Source organism: Penicillium rubens, assembly GCF_028828025.1.
Source record: "Penicillium rubens strain IBT 27055 chromosome Unknown utg000003l_segment0_segment0, whole genome shotgun sequence".
Taxonomy (NCBI): domain Eukaryota; kingdom Fungi; phylum Ascomycota; class Eurotiomycetes; order Eurotiales; family Aspergillaceae; genus Penicillium; species Penicillium rubens.
Window position 1 is genome coordinate 8,320,881 of NW_026890601.1, and position 23,200 is coordinate 8,344,080.

Genomic DNA, 23,200 nt, shown 5'->3' on the forward strand with positions numbered 1-23,200 from the left:
GGTGATTGATTACCTGGCAGAATCTGACCGCCTATTACACCGCCATCCAGAGGTCCTACGTGAACAATGGACGAAGATGAAGATGAAGACCTATATGAAAAAAAAATGAATAGAAGAAACTGTGATTCACCGAGATATCCCACAATTTTAGCCTGATATGCCTTCTTCTATACCTCAAAGAACTAAAAGGCCAAAAGACGACCTGGAACCGGAAATATCGCTCAAATTGTCACAGTAGATATCAATGGGGCGCCTTGACAGTTTCTATATGCAACCGGTAAAGACTTTTGATCACTAGGAAGCATGTAATGGAAGCATCGAGCCATTGAAGACTATATAAAGATCATGGGCTTAGATATGGATACAGTGCCTGAGGCACCAATTCCCCGAAGCCCGAGGAGTGGAGTGGACCTGCACTACAAATGTACCTCGGAACTTGAGTAATCAGGAAATTAAGCATCAATTTAGTCTATCGGCTATATAAAATCTGCCCGGGACCCGAATACCTTGATTATCATCTTTGAGTTTGCCGACTACATAAACGGATATATAATCGCTAGAGCTCGGCATTTCGGTAATCACAAAAACCGAAAGTATATAACGACACTAATCCAGGACGTCAATCGACCCCCCAATTCGACATTCACCAACCTAACCAAACCACGAACTCACCAAAACCCTTAAGATGTCCCAAAAACAGCAAGTCGCCCTAATAATAGGTGCATCACGCGGAATCGGGCGCCAGATCGCCATCGACCTAGCGAAGAATGGCTACGCCGGTACAGCCACATGCAATCCCGTATAAACCATCAAGACTAACCCCGAACACAGTAATGCTATCAGCAAAAACAACTTCCGACGCATCAACAGTGACTCCATTCCCGCCAGACCCGAACTCACCGCAGTCCACCATCAACACAGTAGAGCGCGAAATCCGCGAAGCGGGCGGGCACGCGGCAACGGTAGCCGTTGACGTGCGCGACGCCGCGCAGATCCAGCATGCCGTCGAGGAGACGGTGCGCGTTTTCGGGAAGCTTGATGTACTCGTGTATAACTCCGGCGCGATCTGGTGGTCGTCTGTGGAGAATACACCTCTCAAGCGGTTTAAGCTTATGCAGCAGGTGAACCCCGAGGGACTGTATGCGACTGTTCAGGCTGCTTTGCCGTTCTTTGAGCAGCGGGGCTGGAAAGGGCGCATCATTGTTGTTTCGCCGCCTATTTATTCGAGGTTCTTTAGGGGGAAGACTGCTTATGCGATGGGTGAGTTTATGCCTTTGAGCTGTGGCTTTTGGAGGCTGGAGTCGACATATAATGTCCTGACTATATGTGCTGATGATGTGTTATATGTAGGCAAAGTTGGAATGAGTGTCCTGGTCAAAGGTCTGGCCATGGACTTCGTCCGTCAAGGCCGAAATGAAATGGCGGTGACGAGTATCTGGCCTGCGTCTGTATGTGCCTTCCTCTTGATTTTACATAGATCTGGTTTCTGTGAGGGGATTGCTGACTGCATTAATTCTTAGTCGATTGAATCAGCAGCCACGGAGCATAATAAGGGATCCGAGGCATCGTACAAAAAGGATTTGAGAAAGCCGGTATGTCCATTTCAAGACACATTATACCATGAACTTTTCCTGGCCTTTTCAATACTGACAGGGGGCAATAGACAATATTCTCAGATGCTGTTCTGGCTATGCTTCGTGCCCCGCACCAAATAGTGAACGGACTCCTGGATACAGATGAGGATTTCCTCCGGGAGAAGTGTGGAGTCTCGGACTTTTCCAAATACTCTGTAATCCCAGGTTCGACACCGCGGCGGATTATGCCGGCCAAGTTCCCGGTTTTGGAGGTTGCAGAGCAGGATGATGAAGGGCAGCGCATGGATAGCGCGAAGGTGCGGGCAAAAATATAGCCTTTTTGAGGATGAGAGCTCAACTGAACCTGTAGCTCATTCAACCCAAGAGATAGGGTTTGATATAGTACCCGGGAATTCGAGAACGTAAATAACCTATGTATGCAATTGAATAAAATTGAGTAATGCCATAGAAAGATTCACTACCAATGTAGGCAATGCTAAAATAAGACCCAGTAAACGAGCAGCCAGCAATAGATTACTCCATAAACTCACAATCAAGAAAGAAAAAAGAAAAGAAAAGAAACAGACGCTCAATGCTAATGCAGCCGGAAAATGCAAACCCACAAAAGAAGCAAAAAACTAGCCAATATTAGTAAAGTCTCAAGCAAGAACAACCGCAACTCCAGGGTTCATTATCTGAATAACCAGCTCAACCTTTGGATCATACCCCCAGGGCAAGCCAACCAAGACCTAGACCCTTGCACTCTACAAGAGAGTAGTAAAGCCAGCAACAAAACCACCAACCAAGACACAAAGCCCATAGACATGGCTCATATTGAACGAGGCCATGCGCGGACCGGCGCTAGTAGCTCCATTGACAAGGGTATTGACAGGGGTCTCAGATGCAGTAGGGGTAGGCTTGGCGGTAGTAGTAATATTAACACGCTTGGGATCCTGGGCTCCACAGGGGTTCTTTACTCTGCAGTCATTCTGGCAACTGGAGTTACCATTGCAATTTTTGACGCATTGGTTGTTGGTTTCCGTGCAGGTGTAGTAGGGGATTGTCTGGGAAAATTCGCTGGCATTGGGGATGACGTTATTGTTGCATACACAGTTGTAGAGTAGGGTGTCCTAGGGATTTGAGGTTAGTTGGGACTTTGATTTTCCTAAAGGAACGCTTACGGCTGAGCAGGTGTTTGATGTTGGTGTGCCCGAGGCTCCTGGTAGTTGTAGGCAGAGGATGGGACATGCGGATGTTTGGGAGTTACACCAGGCCTCTGAGGGAGGAAAGATATGTAAGTATGACCATTCTATACACAGGGGGAAGAGTATAAGATATCAACTGACGTCTTGTAGCGTAGGGAACAGATGTCGGATCGAATTGGCTGTTGACTAGAGTGGCAGCCGAAGCGAGGATGAACATGGTCTTGGACAGCATCGTGTCGGTTGAGTTTGGTGATGATTGAAAATAAGATCAGAAATTGGCAGGGCCAATTACTAAATTTTAGTGTTAGCCTTTCTTGAAGAATGCAGGTGACAGACTGATACACGCTCTAGAGTCCAGATGTAGAGATAGTGATAACTACCTCGGATGGGTGGAATGAAGGGGGGAGGTGTAATGGAACTAGGAAATGTCTTAGAACCTACGAGCTTCAAGTTCTAGATCCTTTCGAGAACAAGGCAAGGAATGAGGGAGATGTTAGACAATGATCTAAAGCCAATAGCAAGAGGCTGTTTTCCGAAGATGTAGCGTAGGAGTCCAAGTAGATCGAGGAGGAAAGAAAAAGTAGCCAGCAAGGGAGGACTGGGGAGCTCATAAAGGAAAAAAAGCAATCACAGGACTATAACAGCCTATGTATAGAATGTACTAGTTGGTTTGCATGGTGGCACACACTAGTGCCACCCTTGGGGTTCTACCACATCGAATGATTTTATTATTATTATTTTTTTATTTTCTGGCACGGCCAAGGTATTCCCTATCAAGTGAGTTCAGTAGCGAGACCGTTGCTTTGAAAGTGAGTGTGGATTCATTGATGAAGGGTCCGCTATAGGGGTTTTGCTTTTGAGATGTGTCGATCCGGGAATATCTCGATGGTTTCGGATTGTAGCGACGTTTGTCGTTGGTGGGCACTGTGTGTCACATCTGTCCGGTACCCGGTCTCCACAAAGACATCGTGCTTTTCAAAGATAGAAAAGTGGTATGTCTCAGCCCGAGTTGGAGAGAATTAAAGATCAGAGGACGATCAAGCAACGCTTACTGTATTGGGATTAGTATGTTTCTTGGCTTTGAGTAGTCTGATGAGATTCTGAGAGTCAAGTCCAAGTGGAAAAGCAGACAGATTTGAAATTTACCGTCATATCTATGATCTCAATGCGGAAATACAATCAGAAAATGTCAATCAAAACACGATTGGGCATTTTCCTGGCATAATCCATATCTCTGGTGGGCAGCCCTGGAGCCCACATAGCCTTAGCTAAGCCACATAACCCCGACCCCCGTGACCGCTCCAACTGGATTTCCCTATCAAGTCCAACACTACACACTTCGCACTCTCCCTATCTCGCCACATACACTTCCCAAGGTTAGTCTGTCTCACCTCGGATCGCTTGTACAACCCCGCCTAGTCTGCGCATCCTTGCATCGACCCCAATGTCCAAAATAGCCCGATATCCTGCACCTAGCACTTATACTTGCCACCCCGCATAATGGGGGGAAGACCTCCTCGGGACATCCCCGAACCGAGCCACACCCAAACGCAATGAACCTCAGCAGCAAAGCTAACAAATCCCATCCCCCACCAAATAGGCCAACACCCGCCATCCCTTGAGCATCTAATGGATGGAGCCAGCACCCGAGGAGGCCGGACCGGCATCTAAGCTGCACCAACCCTCCTCCCCACACCCAGATATCCAGCCCGCCCCCGCACTCCGACCTGAGACCGATGACGTCCATGACAATTCCACCACAAACAACCACAACCACCATGGTGCGCCTCAGAGTTCCGCATCCTCAACCTCCACATCATCCCGCCCCGTCTCCGCAGTAGTGCCCCCTTACTGGCGCCGACACGAGCGGAATACCTCGCACGTCTCGCAGTCGTCGCTGCGTGGTGCTGCTCGTATCACCCTGGAAGATCATACTGCCGACCCGAACTCGGAGACGAGTCGTGGGCTCTGGGCTAGTAGCGTTACTATTGATGATCATGTTATTGTGCGCGGTATGACGGGGGTCGGGTCGTATGTTGTGTGGAATTGTACGGTTCAGACGCTTGATGTGAGTTTTGGATCTTGGAGGGAATGCGGTTGGAATCGCTTGTCTAATTTGGTTGTTTCTGATATAGGGTGGACCGATTGTTGTTCGGATGAGGTGTGTTGCTTATCCCCTTTTTCCTGTCCCTGTCTTGGCTTCAGAGGATGTTTAGCTGATTCTTGGACTTGCTATAGATACTCCGAGTTCGATGACCTGCGCCAGCGGCTGGTTGATTCTTTCCCGCATGCAAGGAATGCGTTGCCTGCATTGCCGCCGAAGAGTGTCATCTGTACGTTTTGGTGCTCGTTTTCCCTTCTATATTGTCATGCACTTAGCTAATGGCCATTGTTATGACAGACAAATTCCGACCAAAGTTCCTGGAATCAAGGCGTGTGGGGTTGGAGTATTTCCTCAAGTCAGTATCCCATCATGTGTCTATGATTAATTGTCTTGATCTATTGCTCACATTCTTCAAGCTGTGTCCTTTTGAACCCGGAGTTCTCGGGCTCCCCTATTGTCAAAGACTTCCTTTTCGGTCGAGTCTGCTAATTTAATCTTCTTTCTTTACCGGGTGATGCGGGATTAGCTATATGGCTGGGCGTCTAGGAATCGCATTTTGCATTGTATTGTACATCATCATTTACATTTCGAGATGATACTGGGGTTGAAAACAAACTCGAGGATGAGGTCCTGCAATTCCACAGTACTGGAGATGTCTCTTTTGCCTATTCCGATTCATCAAGTGATACTTTGCCAGACAGAACAGAACACAATCTACATGGCGACCTACCAAGCAATGACCAGACAGGAGGTATTGGTTTAATACAATCCAGAAGGCGAAAGGTACATACATAATCGCACATGGAATTTTTCAAGAGAACCAAACAATGACGCCGCTACGGTACAAATATCCCAGCAAAAACACCAGGCCAAGCAATTGGAACAGAACGCCTTGAGCATGATGTAGTACCCAGTATCGCTGAAATAGCAACAGAAGAAAACTTCGGAAAGAAGATGCTCAACGTACACAGGGCGAATAGAATACAAGAACCCCCTCAAGCCTCTTACCCTTAGGGTCTGACCAATGGAACTTTCCTTCTTTACTACCGAGTGTCACCACCAGCTTTCAACTTCCGAGTCAGCACACAAGCCTCGACATCAGCCCGGAATATCTTCCGCAAACTGATATTGGCCATGTGCGTCATAGCAAGGACATGTCGGGGACTGGGTATGCCGGATGGAAAAACAAGATAAAGACCCGAGTCTTGAGTGGGGTCCGGATGGAACTTGTCATGGTATGCCTTCTTGCCTCTGATGGGCAGACGGTGGAATGCATGACCGTACAAGCCGCGCGTGAATTTCTTACAGGGCCACGGCATACCACTGACATCCTCACGGGTGAGCGACTGGAGCGGTTCGACGCCGAGGCCGAGGTATGAGACCCCGGCGCGTCGGAGGAGCGCCATTGCCATGATGAGGAGAAGGTCGCTAATTCCATTTACGCTGCCTGGGGCTGCGATGCATGGGTCGACATGGTAGCCGCCGGAGCCGAGGCGACGAAGAGCGGCAAAACCGTTGATTGTTCCGTCGGGGGTGCGGGTGTATATGAATGTCATCAGGTCGGGGACAGCGAAGGGGTCGTAGACGGTTATGAAGGCTTGCGGGCTAGCAGAGGCATTGCGTTCGGCGCGCCAAGCATCGTAGATGGTGATGAGGTTGGTTTGTAGTTCCTGGTTTATGCCGTGCACTGTAGGGGCATAAACCCCCATGGTGATGCCGCCTTTGCTTTTGTTCATGAGCTGACGACTCTTGGTCAAGATGCGTCTACCGTTGTTTTCGAGTATCACATCATTTGTCTGGGGGTTGAGCACCCGCTCTGTGGCAAAGCGGATCGTTGTCCAGCCATTCGGTTTGGCGTAGTCTTTGAGGAAGGACTCGCTGGCGCCCATGAATGCTATGCTCAAGTGATGCCGTTGTCGGTACGCCGCAAATTCGGACAAGAGCTCGGGAATTTCGTCCTTGTTGCATAATGGATCTCCACCGATGACTGCAACCCCATTCTGGACCTTAAATGACAATGCTGCTGTTCTTGATTCGTTCACGAAGAATCGGTAGCTGTGATCAAGGATTCCCATATGGGCGACTTTGCCATGAAGGGCGGCTATTTGATGGATGGACGCCATTGTTTTGAAATCGTCGAGTCTGAATACAGCATCTTGGTCCCGGCCTTCTGCTTTCGCGTCGAAGGAATCGGTGACTGGGTGGAGGACATTGGTTTTGGCTGGTACTTGTGGCTGAGTAACAACGGGTTCATGACTGTTCACGCTCGTCGCCGGGCTGGAATTGGGTATGGTATGGAAACTTGCTGAACTGGAACACGAAGAGGCGGCATGTGCTGCGTTGCTGCGCAAATGATCCATAAGTGAAACCGACGAGATACCAGAATTGGCGTCATCGCTATTGCGCTTCTCATAGTACTGATCAATCAAAGAACCTCCAATCTCATCCACAAACAAGGCCTTCTTCGATTTCACTGCGACAGGACATGGTGTACTTCCTTTGTTTCCGCGGCGTGATCGCTTCTTTTTAGATGTTGTTGTTGACTCGTGGGATTCCGTAGCTGCGGTCATGATGATGATAGGGACGTGTTCAGTGTTGGCGACCTAATGAAAGAGCAGGATAGATGAAAAACGAATTAGAACAAAAAAAAAACAAAACAAGTCCTCAGGGAATCAACAACAGATTTGTCGGGGCAATCCAAAACGGCGAGAACCAACGAAGTATGATATTGCACTTGCCTGGCGGTGCCCGCGGGCACCGCGGGTGTACTTCCAGCAGGCACAGCCCATTAGGCAGAGGCATTTTCACACTTTGGTAGGCTCCAATATTACCTGGTCCTGTACCCAGGGGTATAGATCGATTTCACCAATCGCCATGCACGAATGGGCTGATCTCAGCCTTGTGGGCCCTTGGTTCGTCCTATCACAATGTTATGGTGGGATATTTTTGACGCCACAGGAAAGCTTGAGGTGGAGAGTGAAGTGTAGAGAAGACTGGTGGTGTTTTACCCTTATATGGCCATCAAGAAACGCACGTGCTTATTTGTGTTGCACTTCAACCTTCTAAAGTTCATTAACCTCTTCCGCCTCACTTCACTTTACACTGCTTTCATCTATAGGGCATACCCATGACATACCCATGACAATATCAGACTCCGGGCAAACAAACGAGATGGGTATATCCAGGAATACAGAAACACTAGTTTCTCTGAGTGCCAATATACAAACAATGGAAGTTCGCTAAATGTCACTTTGGACAATACGCAATAAAAGTGAAGTCAGTTCATGGAAAAACGCTGGGTATTGTTAAGTCAAATTCAAGTCACGGCCTCCTGAAAAATGGGCCATACATAAAGCGCAAAGTGTCTCTTGGTGGCACAAGCATTCAATGCCAGGAGACCATCTCAGAACATGATTGAAGTTGGCCAGAGAAACACAGAAGGGCTCAGAGGAGACACCTAATTTGCTGCACTGTGTCCATTGGCAGCATCACCCTCATCCTCGTCGTCGTGGGACTCATCTCCACTGTGATATCCCCCACTTGTAACAATCCGTCTCACTTCCGCCAAAAGTTCCCTCTGCTGGCGCAAGATATCGTTGGCCAAGTGGACAACCCTGTCGGTCTGCTCAACGCAATTCCGCATGTCCTCGGCTTGGGCACGGGTGCGCACGCCTAGCAGTGAATCCTAAATGTCATTAGCATGTCAGTATGTAAAGGAACAGAACAGTCGTTCAGTACTAACAATGTGGTTGATCCAAACTTGTCCAAGAAACTGGTTTGGAGTCTCGGCCAGGTAAGGTGACAGGCGATGGGTCATACGGGAGAGAATGGTGTCGGGGTGAATAAAGGCCGGTGCGGCGCTGGTTGCTGGTCCGTGGCCCGACGCGGAGGCGTGGGGAGGTGCAGGTTGGACGGACTCTCCAGTGTTGCCGCCGGTGTTGCCACCAGTGGTCGCATTTATGTCCTCCACCATCTCAACAGTGGGTTGGTCGGTCTCGATAGTGGGAGGCGCGGCGGTGTGTGGGGTGGCGGGCGCAGCGGCAGCCACGGCGATCGCAGCGAGGGTTGTAAAGTCCTCAAGGGGATCATAGGGAAGGCTGCTATCTCCATTTTCTTTGTTGCCATTTGGGCCATTGCCTTCAGGGTCAGGAGTAGCATGGTTATTAGCCATGGTGGTGGACAGCGAACTGAGAAAATTGCAGGTTCAGAATTGAGCGACGAGGAAGAAGGAGCGCAACAAAAGCGCGACTTAAGATACGCGGACTCGATCAAACGAGACAAACGCCGAGGGGGCCACAGGGACGCATATTCATCCCATCATACCCTTTTCCTCAGTATCTACAAAGCTGGGATGGGTTGTCATCCCTGTTGCAAGTCGATGTTTCCCTATATTGTTCCTATACTCCTGATTGGCGTGTTCACTTTCACGCTAAACCAGGGACGGCTAGCGTACCTGGCTATGCACTAACCTCATTTAGGAAATTGACATCCCGCATTGATTTCAACAACATGTCTGCCCACTCACGCTAGGCTGACATCCCTTCTTTCGAACATTCACGTTCACTGTTTATATTTCTGTATTTTTACAACAAAAGGCGAAATGATTACAAACCGCCCCGCAACCCTGGCTGATATCCCGCAAGTTCGGGATATCAACCACTGGTACATTGTTAACAGCTGTTCCACTTTCGCGACTACCCCACCACCGATATCGCACTATGAAGACATCCTTCGGGATCTGATGAGAAGAAACCTTCCATTCTATGTCATTGTGTCTGACACGCGCAAGACACCAGACGGAGCAGATTTGATTCTTGGCTACGCTTACTTGTCTCCTTTCCGTGGTCATCTGCTGTCCTATGCACCGACTGTTGAGCTGTCAATCTTCATGCGCTATGACCAGCAGCAGTTTGGATATGGAACCATCATTCTTAGAAAGCTCTTGCGTCTGGTGCAGGAGGGTGAAGTTGAGCACCGCTGTGAGGAAAGAGTGGGCGATATCCCACGGATTGGATTTGGTAGCTCTATGGGTGTCATGAAGACTTCTCTCGTTCAGAATATCATTGCCATCATACCTTATGACACTGAGGCTCCAACTGACGGGGAGAGACTGAGGAAATGGTACATGAAATGGGGATTTATCGAGAAAGGGCAATTGGAGAACGTTGGGCGAAAGATGGGTCATTGGTGAGTCGCTCGTTATATGCTTTGACTAATGGAATTTCCAGCTGATAACTTTTGTAGGATTGATACTGTCTATCTTCAATGGACAATGCCAGAGCAAACGGATGGTAATTGACTGGGAGTCAGTGAGCATTATCTGAGTTAATGGAAAACCAAGCACCTTGGGCACAGATGAGAGCGAATACCCGTATGTAAGGACCAGGTTAGACAACTTTCTCAGACATTACAAATGAATGGAGCATGCCGGGGTTGTTGGCGTAGCTTCCCCCATATCACGACTACACCACCGTGGCAAATTCCATCCCCTTGCCTAGCTCGGAGTCAAATCGACGTTGTAGGACAAAGATGAAGACAGGAAATACGCCTAAATACGACTAGATTAGGAACATAGAGTGAAAACAGAAATTGTGCGTGGAATTAAATCAATGTAGGTGTGACTGGGAGGTGGAAGAACACTGCTTCATTTCTCCAGCGAACCAAACAGTGTCTCTCTCTGGGTCCACATGAAGGCGGCCGCTATGGTATGCATTAAGCACAGCATGGTACTTCACCAGCTCCTCCACAATGATGTCGTAGCTATTAGGAGTACGTATACTCGCATTTCCATGTTATTCGTACAAGAGTTGCCCTGTGGGCTTGTTTTGACTTGGTTTACTTGTCAAGCCAATTCGTGGGGATCTCGATTCTCCTTTCGTCCATCTAGAAAAACGCTAGAACGCCGTTTTCGCGTCTTTCCTGGCTGGAATACCGTGTCCATTGCTGCGTCATCACCCTCTCCTTCTCTTGGTGTGGTGGTGGTGGTGGGAATCATGTATGTAGAAGCACTTCGAACCCAAGTAAGTGGTGGCATTTAGGACGTGCCTTAGGACCACATCCGGTGGAGTTTGTTTGGGACGTGTGGAGGTATTAATACAGGTCTTGGGGAATGTCTGTGTTACTGCCGCCGTATCCTCTATAATGGAATCCTGTGTTAGCGAGGGTTAAGGAGCCCGTCAAGGATAGTTCAACTTGCCGTAGTAAATGAAGGAACGGATATACTTCAGCACAGTTGCCGAACGGTGTTGTTTTGACTCGGTGGTCATCATGGCTCCGGGCCCTCTTGAAAGACCAAACTCTTAGAGGGTCTTTCCACCAGTGTCCTGAAGAGGGGTTTCTTTAGTATTAGCCCCCATTTCCCGCTCACAAGAGGTCTAGTATTGTACTCTGTAAACGACGTGCCAAGGGAAACCACTCTTGATAGTACCGACATAGAGCCGACCTCCTATAAGTTGAAGTAAGAAGAGAGTAAATCCAAAGTGAAAAGATAGCACACACTGGAAGGTTCAAAAGAGGCTTCCCTCAGTCCAGAGCAAATGAAATCAAAAGCGAGGATGTGGAGAGGGAATGCAGGGGAGCAGGCCACCTCTATTCGATTTGTAGAGGGTACCAAGGATATAATCCACGATAACACAAACTCATTGTATGTCATCATGCCAACTGCAGCACGGGTGTCCCCGAACTGGTAGTTGTTGTGGTGACACAAGTATGGAGTCTCCGTCTTGAGCTCATAAAGCATCAACCGGTTTTCGTGGTTGACTTAGACTGCGGTAGTTGTGGAAGGTGGTGACTAGTGACAGCGAGCAGGATGAGACATCTGGGGTTGACTTCGATATAGCCAGCATTTGAGGTCCCGATTTTGGGCCAGCTTCTTAGCATTGTGCTAGCAATGAATTTTAGTGGTGGAAGTTCGTCTGCTTGGGTTCGCGTTGGAATGGAAAGTTCCAACCATCGACTCGAATGCCCGCGTGATGCACGATGAGTGGCTGGCTTCCCTCTTTAGGCAGCGCATCGATGACCGTGATGATTGTCTAACCAGATATTGGCTAGAGTTGAATATATGATGGAAGGGAAACATAATGGAGTTTAAATCAAATGATGATACGGGTGAAAGGAAACATATGAAAAGGTGAAAATGAGATAAATTATCTGAGTGAGAGACGCGATGGATTAAAGGACAATCTCGGAAGCGACACCCGAACCTTGGAACCTTGGAATCGACACTCGCTTACTACATTGAATCTTCACCCATCAAATTTCCCATCAGCAATAACTACAGTCTCACTGGTCCCTTCTTCTCTGGCTCGCTGTACAGTCGCAGAATACCTCTTTCCAGCAATGAGCCACCAAACAAGCTCAACGGTCAAGAATCCGCCTACAACAACGCAGGTATAGTTCATGTTTGACACTGAAAGGTTATTAGCACGAAGCTTGGACAGATTACAGGGGATGGTGGGAAATCGCAGCACATACCAGTTACAGGCATCTGATACGGGAACGAGAAAAATACAATGGCGAAGACCAGCCATGCCACAGCGATGATGTTCACACTCATTCCAATCGTCTGACCCATGAAGAATGGGCCACGGTGCATGGTCCGACGGAATAAGAGAACATTGGTCAGAATGGGCACAAGGTAGGCAAAGTTGTTGATTGTCCTAAAATCCATGTCAGTATTAAGCTATCCCGGTGTTGTTAACTGCTTGGTAGAATGTGGAGAACCTACACCGCAGAGCTCATCATTGCATTGAACGCCGTGCTAGATCCCAAGTATATGCATCCGAGAAGCCCGACAATCACGGCAACACAGAGTTGGGCATTGAATGGCGAGCCCAGCTTAGGGTTGACACGAGCCCATACCTTCGACAAAGGAAGACCTTCGTCACGGGAAAAGGCCCAGAATACTCGCCCAGTACCTGTTGGAGTCAGAGGTGGTTTGGTCTTTGAGAGAAAAGCAGTACTCACTTAACTGCGAACCAATGACGCAGGGCCCAAGAGCAACCCACACCATGAACACCAGCCCGAATGCCCCACCTCTCGTAGAGGTTGCCTGCCAGAAGAGCTCAGCAAGAGGAAGACCAGTATGTGTGTCAGCCAAGCTGCCATAGTCTTGGACTGAAAACATCAGGCTGAGAAGATATGATAGTCCGGTCACGAACGCAATTGACAGTGTGATAGCTATTAATGCATACAGTTAGCCGGGTTATCGAAGCAATCAACACCACCAATTAACTAACCTAGACCCAAAGGGGCATTCCTTCCGGGCTATAGGAGATTGGTTAGCACATTACACAGGATTTGTATACACGATGTACCGCAACCTACATTGGGCATTTCTTCTGTGATGTGCTATGGTACGGTCAGCGCATTCACCGGGCAGTTTGACAATGGGTACAACTCACCGAAATTCCATCCAAACCTCCAAGTGAGTACATTGGATTGACTAGTCCAGTGATAAAGCAGATGACGTTATTATCCCAGCCAGTGTTGTTGATCCAGGTGCGAAACACGAACTCGCTGTCATTATGAACCGGTGCTTTGGCGGCCACGACAACCATGGTAATAAACCAGGCCAATTGCAGGTATACCACTGACACTCGTCAATTATTGAACCACACAGGAAGATGAGGTGACATACATGAAAACTTGTTGATTATCGGAATAAACCGATTGCCGAACATTACCACGCCCGCAGTCAGGATATTGAGGATTTGATATGCCACGAAGGTCATCCATGGCTGCACGACCAGGCCATCATGGTAAAGCGCAATCAGTGCCATGGCCGCCGTTGCATAAATTAGATTGGTTGATGCAGTTGTAAAGATCCCTAGGCTTCATCAACTTCATACCGAGACTTTTCATGGTCGGGACAACCCACATCCGAATACAGTGCACCACCCAGTGGCAAAGCTGAGCAAGCTGTTATATCGTTTCGGAGCAATGGCGGCAATCCAATGATACATTCCTCCTTCCGTGGGGTATGCAGAGACAAATTCTGCCAGTGAAGCACCGACGAAAGATTGAAGGATGAAAACGAGGATGAAGCCATATATCACTAGAACCGGGTCATTCGCTTGCTTCCTTGCTGATCGGTACGGAATGGAAACTCACAGGCGCCGGGACCGCCCGCATTAATTGCAGTGATTAAACCCAAGCCGAGACCTGTAAATACGTGAGTGGAGTGCTGAGCAATCGGATGATCTCAACTAACCTGTCCATGAAATAGTACAATTCGCCGCCAGTCCAATCAAACTCCAAAGCGAGAAATGTCGTTCCAACTCCTGTTTATGTCCTGCGCCGCGGTCAATATCGCACCTCCTAATCGCCCGGAATCGGAAGCCTACCCATTTGGGCCAACCGCAGCTCGTCCTCATTCTGCACTTTGATAACTTCATTTCTTTTCCGATCCCCAAGACTCCCGACCGGCGCAGAGGCAGACATGATTTCCGGGTCGCTCATAATGCGCACAGGATCATACAGTGCTCACCGTAGGAGGTGAGAGTCAACGAAAAGAAAGAGAAAAGGGGCGCATGCGAGCAATAAATCTGCGCGACTTAATAAAGTACGATCATGCTATCTCCGCATGTTGACCTTCCAGCTCTTATCGCGGGGAAAGCTGAAGGAATCACCGGGTTCACCGACGAGATATCCGGGAAGGCGCGTTGCGCCCCACCGGCGATAGCGAGTTTCGCCGGTGCAAAACGTGGGGATGGCGGGAAGCTGCTCTCGTGTCTGCTTTATGCACAGGCGATTGCAACCCGGGCTATGCTTGGCAGCGTATAAGCTTGCGCTAAGGGCTTGATGTGACATGCTTGTCTTAATGGTCTTATCCAAGTTTGGAGATTTGCCCGGTTCGGACCTCGGGAAAGGGCCGGGCAGAACATTGCAGCTGTATATCTCGACATGATCGACGAATAAGATTTCTTTGCAGTCGGGTAGTATGCAATTATATATAAGAATATTTGAATCCGCGAAAGTGAATCATACAAAGAGAATATGTGAGGCAGCTGATAACAGGAAATGCCATGCGAAGCCCACTTATATATTTGCAATTGCGGTACAATTTCCCCTCCCGAGTTGCTGTCCATACCCATCACAGAAGGCCTTCAAACGTGAAACTAAGATATCGTCTCATTGAACACCAAGTCAATATCCCGGTAGATTGGAAGGGGGACTAGTCAACTATGAACTCATAGGTTTTTAGGTTAGTTGCCCTGTAGACAGCATAAAAATAGGATGGACGATAGCGCAGAGTGTCATCTATTACCGGACTCTTGTATCTGATTTCGGGTTCTGGTTCTTCGAAGGTAGAAACCAATTCACAAGTGCTGATTGGCGAGAATCACAGCCCCATAATTCTCCAAAGCCCCAAAAACACACAAAAAGAGGAACAACTTTGGGGAGACCCTCAAAATATGTATCATCCATGAAAGATGTGCTGATCTCCTTCAGAATTCGATTCAAATCCCCAATCCAGGGGTTGTCACATCATTGAGCTCTTTTGAAACTGCGATCTTGCAGAGCCAACCGTGGAAGGGACCTAGAGATCGACCAATCGGATTGAACTTGGAAATTGTCCAGTCGATCATTTCCCGATTTGTTTTGGATTTGAATGGCATTTGTCTCCTCGTTTCACCAGAACCATGGGCGAGGGTCGAGGGGGAAAAAACCATCTGGCATCGAGGGGTATCTATCTAATCATGAATGATCTCGCTGCCTTCCTTAAAAGACCCCAAATAGCGGGAGGCCGATATGGAACCACCATCAATTCCAGATAATCGTGCTCACAAGAGACATTTCGCCATGTCTTCTACGCCCAATATTGTTGATCCCGATGACTTTGTCGCGCAATTCAAAGCCTCGGCCCATCATCACTCACGCTCACATTCCCCGGGGCAAGCATATGAACCGCTGGCGTTTGGCCAACCGGCTATTGGAAGACCACCTATGAGGCCGCAAGGGCGATCAATGTCCAGACTCAGTACCAATGGTATCCCTAATAGCATATATAATGGCGAGAAGTTTGGTCGCAACCCTTCCATCGACCAAGAGTCAGTCACAGACTCAGTTGCTACTCTAGATCTGGGCTACCACACCATCGGCCAGCCATTACCACAACGCAGAAGGCAGTCCTCAACCTCAACAGGCTATCAAAGCTTTGACCAGCGATCTCTCAGCACCATATCTCTAGACCAACAGTCTATTGGAACCCAGCCGCTAGGCTACTACTCTACAGATGCACTACCTGGAGGCTATCTCCCGTAAGACTGAAGAGCCCCGATCGCCAAATTCCTCGCTAATTATGCAGATCGCCGACTTCACCCAGAGATCTCCATTGGTCTGCATCCAACAGGTCGCTACAACGCAACATCGTTACCAACGACCTGCCGGTTCTTGAGCAGGCAAATACTGACGAGGACTCCGAGCAATTCAATCCTATTATTGAAGAACATGAGGAAGAATCTTTTGATCTGGTCCCTCCCTATGATGGCGACCGAATCTCGCATACCCTGGAACAACAGGCGGACCTCATGTTCTCCTCGGAGCATATGCTAGCGATTCTGAGCAACCCGCGCTATTTCGCGCGCTTCCGCGAGTTTCTCACCCAGGAGCGTCCGGGTTCACTCTCGACACTGACTTATTATCTGAATGCTTCCAAATCTCTCAAAGCAATTCACTATGCCAATGCACTCGTGCGTTCGTCTGTTGATGTTCCTACATCCGGTATTGAAACAGCAGAGCACCCCGTTGGCCCGACTGTGAATACGGCCCTTGAACAACGCGTGCAGAAAGCGCTGGACGCTTTGACTGCCGAGGAACTACCTGCTTTCATCACCTCTACCTATATCAACATTGCCGGCAAGTTAGTCGAGGAGCGCGTGCGCGGAACCTTGCCCGATAAGTTCCAGGGAACGGCAGAGGCGCTAGCTGAGGTATTCTGTCTGACCGATCCATCGCGGCCAGATAATCCTATTATCTTTGCTTCTGAGGGTGTGTCTCAGTTGCTTCGATCTGTTGATCCAAGCTTGGCTAATACACCATTTAGAATTCCACCGCAATACACAGTATGGTATGGACTACGTCCTAGGACGAAACTGTCGGTTCTTGCAGGGTCCGAAAACGAACCCCAACAGCGTTCGACGAATCCGAGAAGCCCTCAAAGCCGGAAGATACCACTCCGAGCTTTTACTAAACTAGTAGGTGCCCTAGACTCATTTGATTGCAGAACTAATCTTGAAACACAGCCGCCGCGATGGCTCACCATTCATGAACCTCCTTGAAATATCTCCGCTATGCGACAACCGCGGCAAGCTCCGCTATTTCATCGGCGCCCAGATTGATGTCTCTCGACTCGTAATGGAAGGTGCACAAATGGAATCCCTCCAAGATATCCCAACGCGGAAAGGAACTCCAGAAACGGGCCAAGCAATCAAAACATCAAAGAGCGAGTTCCAACAACTTAGCGAACTCTTCAGTCCGGGCGAGCTGCAGAACGTGCGCGAGCACGGCGGAAAGCTTTTCGAGCCGACCATCAACGAATATACCAACCACCGTCTATTCCTCCAAGACTCCGACACCGAGAGCGAGGTCCACACCCCAATTCAGGGACCACGGGACCCCACACCAGGCCCGGCTACAAGTCTATCCTTGAGCGGTGTCTACAAAAGAGTATGTCTTTAACTTGCCATACTCCGTTACGTATCGGAAAGACTAACATAGCTCCCGAAAGTACCTCCTCGTCCGCCCGTATCCCTCCCTCCGCATCCTCTTCACATCCCCCTCCCTCCGAATCCCAGGCATGATCCAATCCTCATTCCTAAACCGCATTGGCGAAACAGGTGCGAAACGCGATCATATCGTCAACGCCATGATGGCCGGGCGGAGCGTCACAGCCCGTATTAAGTGGATGACCAGGTTTAACAACCAGGGCCGTCATCGCTGGATTCATTGTACGCCTTTGCTGGCGAATAATGGTCAAATTGGTGTGTGGATGGTTATCGTTATTGATGATGAGGATGAACATTCCGCTAGATGGCAGGGTCATCGTCCGAGTACTTGTTAGATGGTCTGTCTTGTTAAGTTTTTGTACATGTACACTATATTGTGATCTGCATGCACTGCACTGCATCTCGTACATCCACCTCCTGTTGTGATGCGCTAGACTTTATATGGATTAGTGCGTAGTCTAAACGCCCTCGTTGTTTCCCAGTTGAGCGGTTAGAGATGCTCTGCCATCACACAAAACAACTGGCTCGTATCTGCGAATTTCCATTTCCCAAGAATATCATCAAAGTAAAACTGAAGGCTCAGAAATGGCACTGGTCAAACGGTTGTCGCCTGCCGAGCGGGCGCTGAGCGGCACGGACCGCAGCGACAGCCCACTCCTCAAGGAACCAAGCCCCTCAGGACCACGCCTGCTGAACCGCGACGAAGTTCCCTCGTGGTATGCCCAGAACCCATACATCCGCACAGGTTACAGGCCAGTGACACCATCGATTTCTCGATGCCTTAGCAGCCTAGTCTACCTTCACAACGAGACGGTGAATGTCTTCTCCCATGTCGTCCCTGCCACCATTGCTTTCCTGGGCAACGGGCTTCTGTATGGTTATTTCTCGACATCTTTTTCGGACGCTACCTGGACCGATCGGCTCGTTTTTCATATCTACTTGACAACCTCGGTCCTTTGTTTCGGTATCTCATCTGCATACCATACCTTTCTTTGTCATTCTGTCCAGGTCGCCGATGTATGGGTTCGCTTGGACTACGTTGCTATTGTATTCCAGATCCTTGGTTCGTTCATCTCGGGGATATACATTGGATTTTATTGTGAACCACATCTGCAAAAGCTTTACTGGTCCATGGTTCGTTGACAAATTTTCCCCCTTGCGTCGCCTCATAGAACTAACGTTATTAGATTGGCACTCTGGGCTTCTTGACAGGGTTTGTCGTGGTGCATCCCCGCCTCCAAAGCCAAAAGTGGAGATTATTGCGATTATCAACATTAGTGGCAACGGGACTTTCAGCATTTGCTCCTATCATCCACGCTGCTAGTATCTTCCCTTATCAGCAGCTGGATCAACAAGCCGGACTGCGATATTACTATCTTGAAGGACTGATCATCGTGATGGGAGTTTTATTTTATGCGGTGCGTTAATTCCTAAAACGAGCCGATGCAGGATCACGCTGATTGGAGGCAGACACATTTCCCCGAGTCGTGGAGACCCGGAAGCTTTGACATTTGGGGATCATCTCACCAGATATTCCACATCTCAGTGGTGATTGGTGCGGCAATTCATTTGTATGGGATCTTGGTTGCTTTTCAATGGAATTATGAAAATCAGCGATGCAAGATTGGTTGAGGAGATGTGATATTTGTTTATTGCAACGTGCCAAGGGTGTCGATCCCCCTTGACTTGGCACTCGGCCCATACCCTTCCAAATTTGGAAGGAGATCCACTATGATATATACGATGTACATTCATATCCCTGACGCTAACAAAAGTACGCCGTTGAGCCGTTCGAATATAAGTTTCATTTAGATTGGCCGGATGCGCCCGACAATCCCGTTGTCATTCCCACTTGCCACGTTTTTTTCTCTTTTAGTCCAACCAAAATTATGGCGGAAAAAATTGCTGTTGTGAGTTATCAAGTATTGCAATTGCTGATATTACATCTAACACTTCCAGGATGCCAACTACTATACCCTGACCCAGGACTGGGAACCTGAAGACTTTCAGTCGTGAGTTGCTTGATTTCCATGCCGTGTTGTCTGTTAACCATATCAGGGAAACTACTTCTATCTCCTCGTCAATCGCGAAGGGTCGGCTGGAAAATGGCAGACGGTAAGTGGACCATCTGAAGCAGTGAACACTCCCGCCTTTGCTAATAGCACGGGCAGATACCAGGCTATGAAGGAAGATGACTATTGGTCGGTCGCGATGCTTCAATTTGGGAGAGTCGAGGCTAATCATGTTATACAGGAGCCCTTCCGATGAACAGCAATTCGAGGCTTTTGAGATTGGGTAAATACCCATTGCTTTTCTTGTCTTTCTGTCTGTTCAAAACAGCTTATCGGTGATATTCAGTCATATGATGTTTATGGTGTTAGACCACGAGCGAGAAAACCCTCTGCACCACGCTCCCATCGGCAAATCTCCCCAGGTGAGACAGCAATCTAGAGTTTGGAGATTTAACTCGTGCTAAGAGTGAACTCCAGCATATTCTGGACATCGGGACTGGCAAAGGAACATGGGCTATGTGAGTTCTCACCCATTCTCTCCAGCGGGATCTTGCTTACATTGACCCAGTGATATGGCGGATATGTATTCGTCTGGTACAAAACCCCAGTTATCCTTGTTCCTATTATGTCACTCTAACAAGTTCAGCAACGGTCCGTGGTGTCGACATCTTCCCCCCACCCGTGACATGGATGCCACCCAACTGCTTATTCGAAGTGGACGATATCCTCCGCGAGTGGACCTGGAGAGAACCATTCGACTTCATCCACATGCGTCTAATGCTGGGATCATTCACACCCGAGGGATGGGATCAACTATACAAGCAGTGCTACGAGTGAGTCCCATATCCACACTTTCCGCTACCAATCGAACAACAGTATCTAACGACCACACTATCCAGCGCTCTTACCCCAGGCGGCTGGATCGAACAAGTTGAACTAGACGTGCGAGTATACAGCGACGACGGCAGCCTAAAACAAGATAGCACCCTAGCCACGTGGGGAGACAATTTCATCGGCTGCTCTGAGCGAGCCGGCCGCTCCCTCCTAACGCAGGAGACAATGCGAGGCGCGATGGAGAAGGCTGGGTTTGTCGATGTGCAGGAAAAGCTATACAAGATTCCCCTGGGGCCATGGCCGAAAGATAAGGTTCTTAAGGAAGTTGGACAGCTTCAATACGCTCACTGGCTTGCTGCATTGGAGGGCTGGGCTATGTGGCTGCTCACTAAGTTTGGAGCGCCCTCTCCTTGGAGTAAGGAGGAGGTCCAGCTCTATTTGTCGAATGTTCGGGCTGAGCTGAGGAATCCTCGCACACATGCTTATGAACTTTGGTAAGTTTTGATATGAGTATAGGTACTCTGAGAGGTTATGGTTTGCTGATCGTGTTTAGTCGCCGAGTCTGGGCTAGGAAGCCTACGGTGGAGGAGGAAATGGCTGATTTGGCAATCAAGACCGAGCCTGAGGTTTAGATTTGCCATGCTGTCTTGATTGTATAACTTTTATTTCTTCGTTCATGGTGTGGCCTTTTGCAAAAGCGAGTTTATATTTTGGACAACGATTTATTTGCACCTGTCTGATTTGGGTCCTGTTAGGTATGTCTGCCACAGACTATGACATGACTTTATACGTATACGGTAAGAGAATGATGAATGGCTTGCGAGTTCCGTATCATTTTGGTATTAATCAACCCTGGGCGTTTCCTTCACGATCCTCTGAGCAGCTTTCTCAAACTCAGGTTCGACAACCAAGTTATCCAACTCAGATTGTTCGATCTAGAATTGTAATTAGCCACGCTATATCAAACGAACAGGTGAACTGACCAGCTTCAATCCCTTTTCGGCATTAGTACCCTGCAAGCGAACCACAACCGGGCATTTGAAACCACCCATCTCAGCAGCAGCGGCAACTATGGCCTCGGCAATCATATCGCATCGCACAATACCTATCACCCATCAGCTATTTCAACTCCACATTGTTTACATGTATACTTACCACCGTAAATATTAATCAAGATGCCCCTAATTCTCTGGTCGTTCTTCAAAATCCGAAAAGCCCTCGACAAAGCCTCCTTTGTCGTGCTACCCCCAACATCCAAAAAATTAGCACATTTTCCGCCATGCAAACTAATAAGATCATTAGTTGCCATCGCCAACCCAGCCCCATTAACAATATTGCCAATATTCCCCTCAAGCCGAACATAATTAAGCCCCAATTCCGCCAACTGATGCTCCTCCTCCTGTTCAGGTGATCGTTCCTCCAACCCAAAAAGCTCCTTCTGTCTATACCTCGCCGCATCATCGAATCCAAACTTCGCATCCAGACAAATAAACTCCCCCTCCCCCGAACGCACCAACGGATTCAACTCAAGCAACGTCGCATCCTTTTCTTTGAACAACTTCAGCATCTGCACCAGGATCCGGTGTATATCCTTCATCTCGGCATCCGAGAATCCCAGCTCTGCCTGGATATACGCGTCGATTTCATCGGTGATGCCAGTCGAGAGACCGAAGTAGAGTTTGTGGAGGTTGTCCATATTCGATTCGATGTTTGTTCCTCCCGCCGACGAAATCAGTAGCACGGGTGCGGCGCGCTGTCTGTCGAATGTCATTGCAAAATAGAATTCCTGTGCGATGGAGACGGCCTTGTAGATGTAGAGCTCGTCGACGCGGAGTCCATCTTGTGGAGTTTGTGCTGTTGTTAGGTAGTACCCGAGCATGTTGGTGGCATTTCGGAAGGCTTCGTTTGGTCTGGGTGTGTTAGATTGGGTTCCGGTGACGTACCCAAAGTTGGGATGTTGATTTGAGGGGAACTCACGACTCGACTAGTCGGACGCCGCTTTGGCCGTCGCTGTTGAACTTGCCTTTACCACGGCCGCCTGCGAGCACTTGGGCTTTTATCATTGATGGTCCATCTGTGCCATGTTGGTTTTCCGTACGGGGATGTGGAGTGGATGGTGTGGACTTACTTAGCACGGACACAACCTCCTTGGCTTTCTCTGGGGTTGTGACTAGGAATCCCGGTGGAACTGGTATTTTGAACTGGGTTGTATAAGCAATACTGTTAGGTTGTATGAAAGGATGTCTTACTTCTTTGAGTAGATTGTGTGAGTGATGCTCAAGCAGACTCAGCTGCCGTACTTGGGCTCTGAGGGGCGCATGGTGCTGTACGATGTAGCTGTTAATATATCGTTCTATATCATCTCTAGACTGTACGAACACGTTGGAAGGTGCGGGCGATCGAACGCCAGGTAATCATTGTGAGTTATATATTTTTCATGCTAGGATGTTGACTCCGAATGCTAGTCTTGAGGTTGAATTTATGATATTTGGGCGATGACATCAACGGATATATCTGGGGTTGAGTTTCCGGAAAGTTTATTTGTATGAGCTCGGCTTGGCCTAGTCATGATTTACCAAGTTACGGCAGCATATAAGAACTTCGAACAAGCTAATGCTATTTATTATGATATGGCCGAGTCAGTTGTTGACCGTACATCAAATTGATGATTTCAATTCTGGTTCCCGTTTTCTTCTATTTTATCAGCAATTTCATCACACTTATCACTAGTATGGCTATCTAT

The 23,200-nt window shown here is 48.5% G+C and overlaps 11 protein-coding genes across 11 annotated transcripts; 6 read left to right on the forward strand and 5 right to left on the reverse strand.

Annotated features, from left to right (window-relative positions):
* Positions 1 to 685: 685 nt before the first annotated feature.
* On the forward strand, positions 686 to 1,965 carry N7525_009391 (uncharacterized protein; the record flags this gene model as incomplete). Its single annotated transcript, XM_002563445.1, has 6 exons — positions 686 to 779; positions 832 to 1,260; positions 1,351 to 1,448; positions 1,521 to 1,592; positions 1,664 to 1,891; positions 1,945 to 1,965. The coding sequence occupies 6 exons, from the start codon at positions 686 to 688 to the stop codon at positions 1,963 to 1,965; spliced, it is 942 nt and encodes a 313-aa protein (XP_002563491.1).
* Positions 1,966 to 2,338: 373 nt separating this feature from the next.
* N7525_009392 (uncharacterized protein) lies at positions 2,339 to 3,011 on the reverse strand (the record flags this gene model as incomplete). Its single annotated transcript, XM_002563446.1, has 3 exons — positions 2,339 to 2,704; positions 2,756 to 2,850; positions 2,921 to 3,011. The coding sequence occupies 3 exons, from the start codon at positions 3,009 to 3,011 to the stop codon at positions 2,339 to 2,341; spliced, it is 552 nt and encodes a 183-aa protein (XP_002563492.1).
* Positions 3,012 to 4,412: 1,401 nt separating this feature from the next.
* Positions 4,413 to 5,372, forward strand: N7525_009393 (PX domain-containing protein YPT35; the record flags this gene model as incomplete). The annotated part of the gene is made up of 5 exons (XM_002563448.1): positions 4,413 to 4,847; positions 4,915 to 4,940; positions 5,018 to 5,112; positions 5,181 to 5,238; positions 5,300 to 5,372. The coding sequence occupies 5 exons, from the start codon at positions 4,413 to 4,415 to the stop codon at positions 5,370 to 5,372; spliced, it is 687 nt and encodes a 228-aa protein (XP_002563494.1).
* Positions 5,373 to 5,926: 554 nt separating this feature from the next.
* Positions 5,927 to 7,453, reverse strand: ergS (the record flags this gene model as incomplete). The annotated part of the gene is made up of 1 exon (XM_002563449.1): positions 5,927 to 7,453. The coding sequence occupies one exon, from the start codon at positions 7,451 to 7,453 to the stop codon at positions 5,927 to 5,929; it is 1,527 nt and encodes a 508-aa protein (XP_002563495.1).
* An 887-nt stretch (positions 7,454 to 8,340) lies between these two features.
* Positions 8,341 to 9,054, reverse strand: N7525_009395 (uncharacterized protein; the record flags this gene model as incomplete). The annotated part of the gene is made up of 2 exons (XM_002563450.1): positions 8,341 to 8,568; positions 8,626 to 9,054. The coding sequence occupies 2 exons, from the start codon at positions 9,052 to 9,054 to the stop codon at positions 8,341 to 8,343; spliced, it is 657 nt and encodes a 218-aa protein (XP_002563496.1).
* Positions 9,055 to 9,483: 429 nt separating this feature from the next.
* On the forward strand, positions 9,484 to 10,206 carry N7525_009396 (GNAT family N-acetyltransferase; the record flags this gene model as incomplete). Its single annotated transcript, XM_002563451.2, has 2 exons — positions 9,484 to 10,070; positions 10,128 to 10,206. 2 exons carry the CDS (start codon positions 9,484 to 9,486, stop codon positions 10,180 to 10,182), a joined length of 642 nt encoding a protein of 213 aa, XP_002563497.2. The 3' UTR covers positions 10,183 to 10,206.
* Positions 10,207 to 12,127: 1,921 nt separating this feature from the next.
* N7525_009397 (uncharacterized protein) lies at positions 12,128 to 14,342 on the reverse strand (the record flags this gene model as incomplete). The annotated part of the gene is made up of 12 exons (XM_061214703.1): positions 12,128 to 12,291; positions 12,357 to 12,541; positions 12,610 to 12,799; positions 12,849 to 13,061; positions 13,121 to 13,148; positions 13,209 to 13,232; positions 13,286 to 13,473; positions 13,522 to 13,710; positions 13,762 to 13,938; positions 13,995 to 14,045; positions 14,095 to 14,175; positions 14,228 to 14,342. The coding sequence occupies 12 exons, from the start codon at positions 14,340 to 14,342 to the stop codon at positions 12,128 to 12,130; spliced, it is 1,605 nt and encodes a 534-aa protein (XP_061069134.1).
* A 111-nt stretch (positions 14,343 to 14,453) lies between these two features.
* On the forward strand, positions 14,454 to 14,666 carry N7525_009398 (uncharacterized protein; the record flags this gene model as incomplete). Its single annotated transcript, XM_061214704.1, has 1 exon — positions 14,454 to 14,666. The coding sequence occupies one exon, from the start codon at positions 14,454 to 14,456 to the stop codon at positions 14,664 to 14,666; it is 213 nt and encodes a 70-aa protein (XP_061069135.1).
* Positions 14,667 to 15,686: 1,020 nt separating this feature from the next.
* On the forward strand, positions 15,687 to 17,946 carry N7525_009399 (uncharacterized protein; the record flags this gene model as incomplete). The annotated part of the gene is made up of 5 exons (XM_061214705.1): positions 15,687 to 16,144; positions 16,192 to 16,874; positions 16,930 to 17,080; positions 17,129 to 17,552; positions 17,614 to 17,946. The coding sequence occupies 5 exons, from the start codon at positions 15,687 to 15,689 to the stop codon at positions 17,944 to 17,946; spliced, it is 2,049 nt and encodes a 682-aa protein (XP_061069136.1).
* Positions 17,947 to 18,196: 250 nt separating this feature from the next.
* Positions 18,197 to 21,089, forward strand: N7525_009400 (uncharacterized protein; the record flags this gene model as incomplete). The annotated part of the gene is made up of 8 exons (XM_061214706.1): positions 18,197 to 18,483; positions 19,488 to 19,521; positions 19,571 to 19,623; positions 19,865 to 19,906; positions 19,970 to 20,045; positions 20,167 to 20,456; positions 20,523 to 20,951; positions 21,011 to 21,089. 8 exons carry the CDS (start codon positions 18,197 to 18,199, stop codon positions 21,087 to 21,089), a joined length of 1,290 nt encoding a protein of 429 aa, XP_061069137.1.
* Positions 21,090 to 21,299: 210 nt separating this feature from the next.
* N7525_009401 (succinate--CoA ligase subunit beta) lies at positions 21,300 to 22,875 on the reverse strand (the record flags this gene model as incomplete). The annotated part of the gene is made up of 7 exons (XM_002563456.1): positions 21,300 to 21,392; positions 21,441 to 21,562; positions 21,613 to 22,367; positions 22,435 to 22,531; positions 22,586 to 22,658; positions 22,707 to 22,781; positions 22,837 to 22,875. The coding sequence occupies 7 exons, from the start codon at positions 22,873 to 22,875 to the stop codon at positions 21,300 to 21,302; spliced, it is 1,254 nt and encodes a 417-aa protein (XP_002563502.1).
* Positions 22,876 to 23,200: the final 325 nt, after the last annotated feature.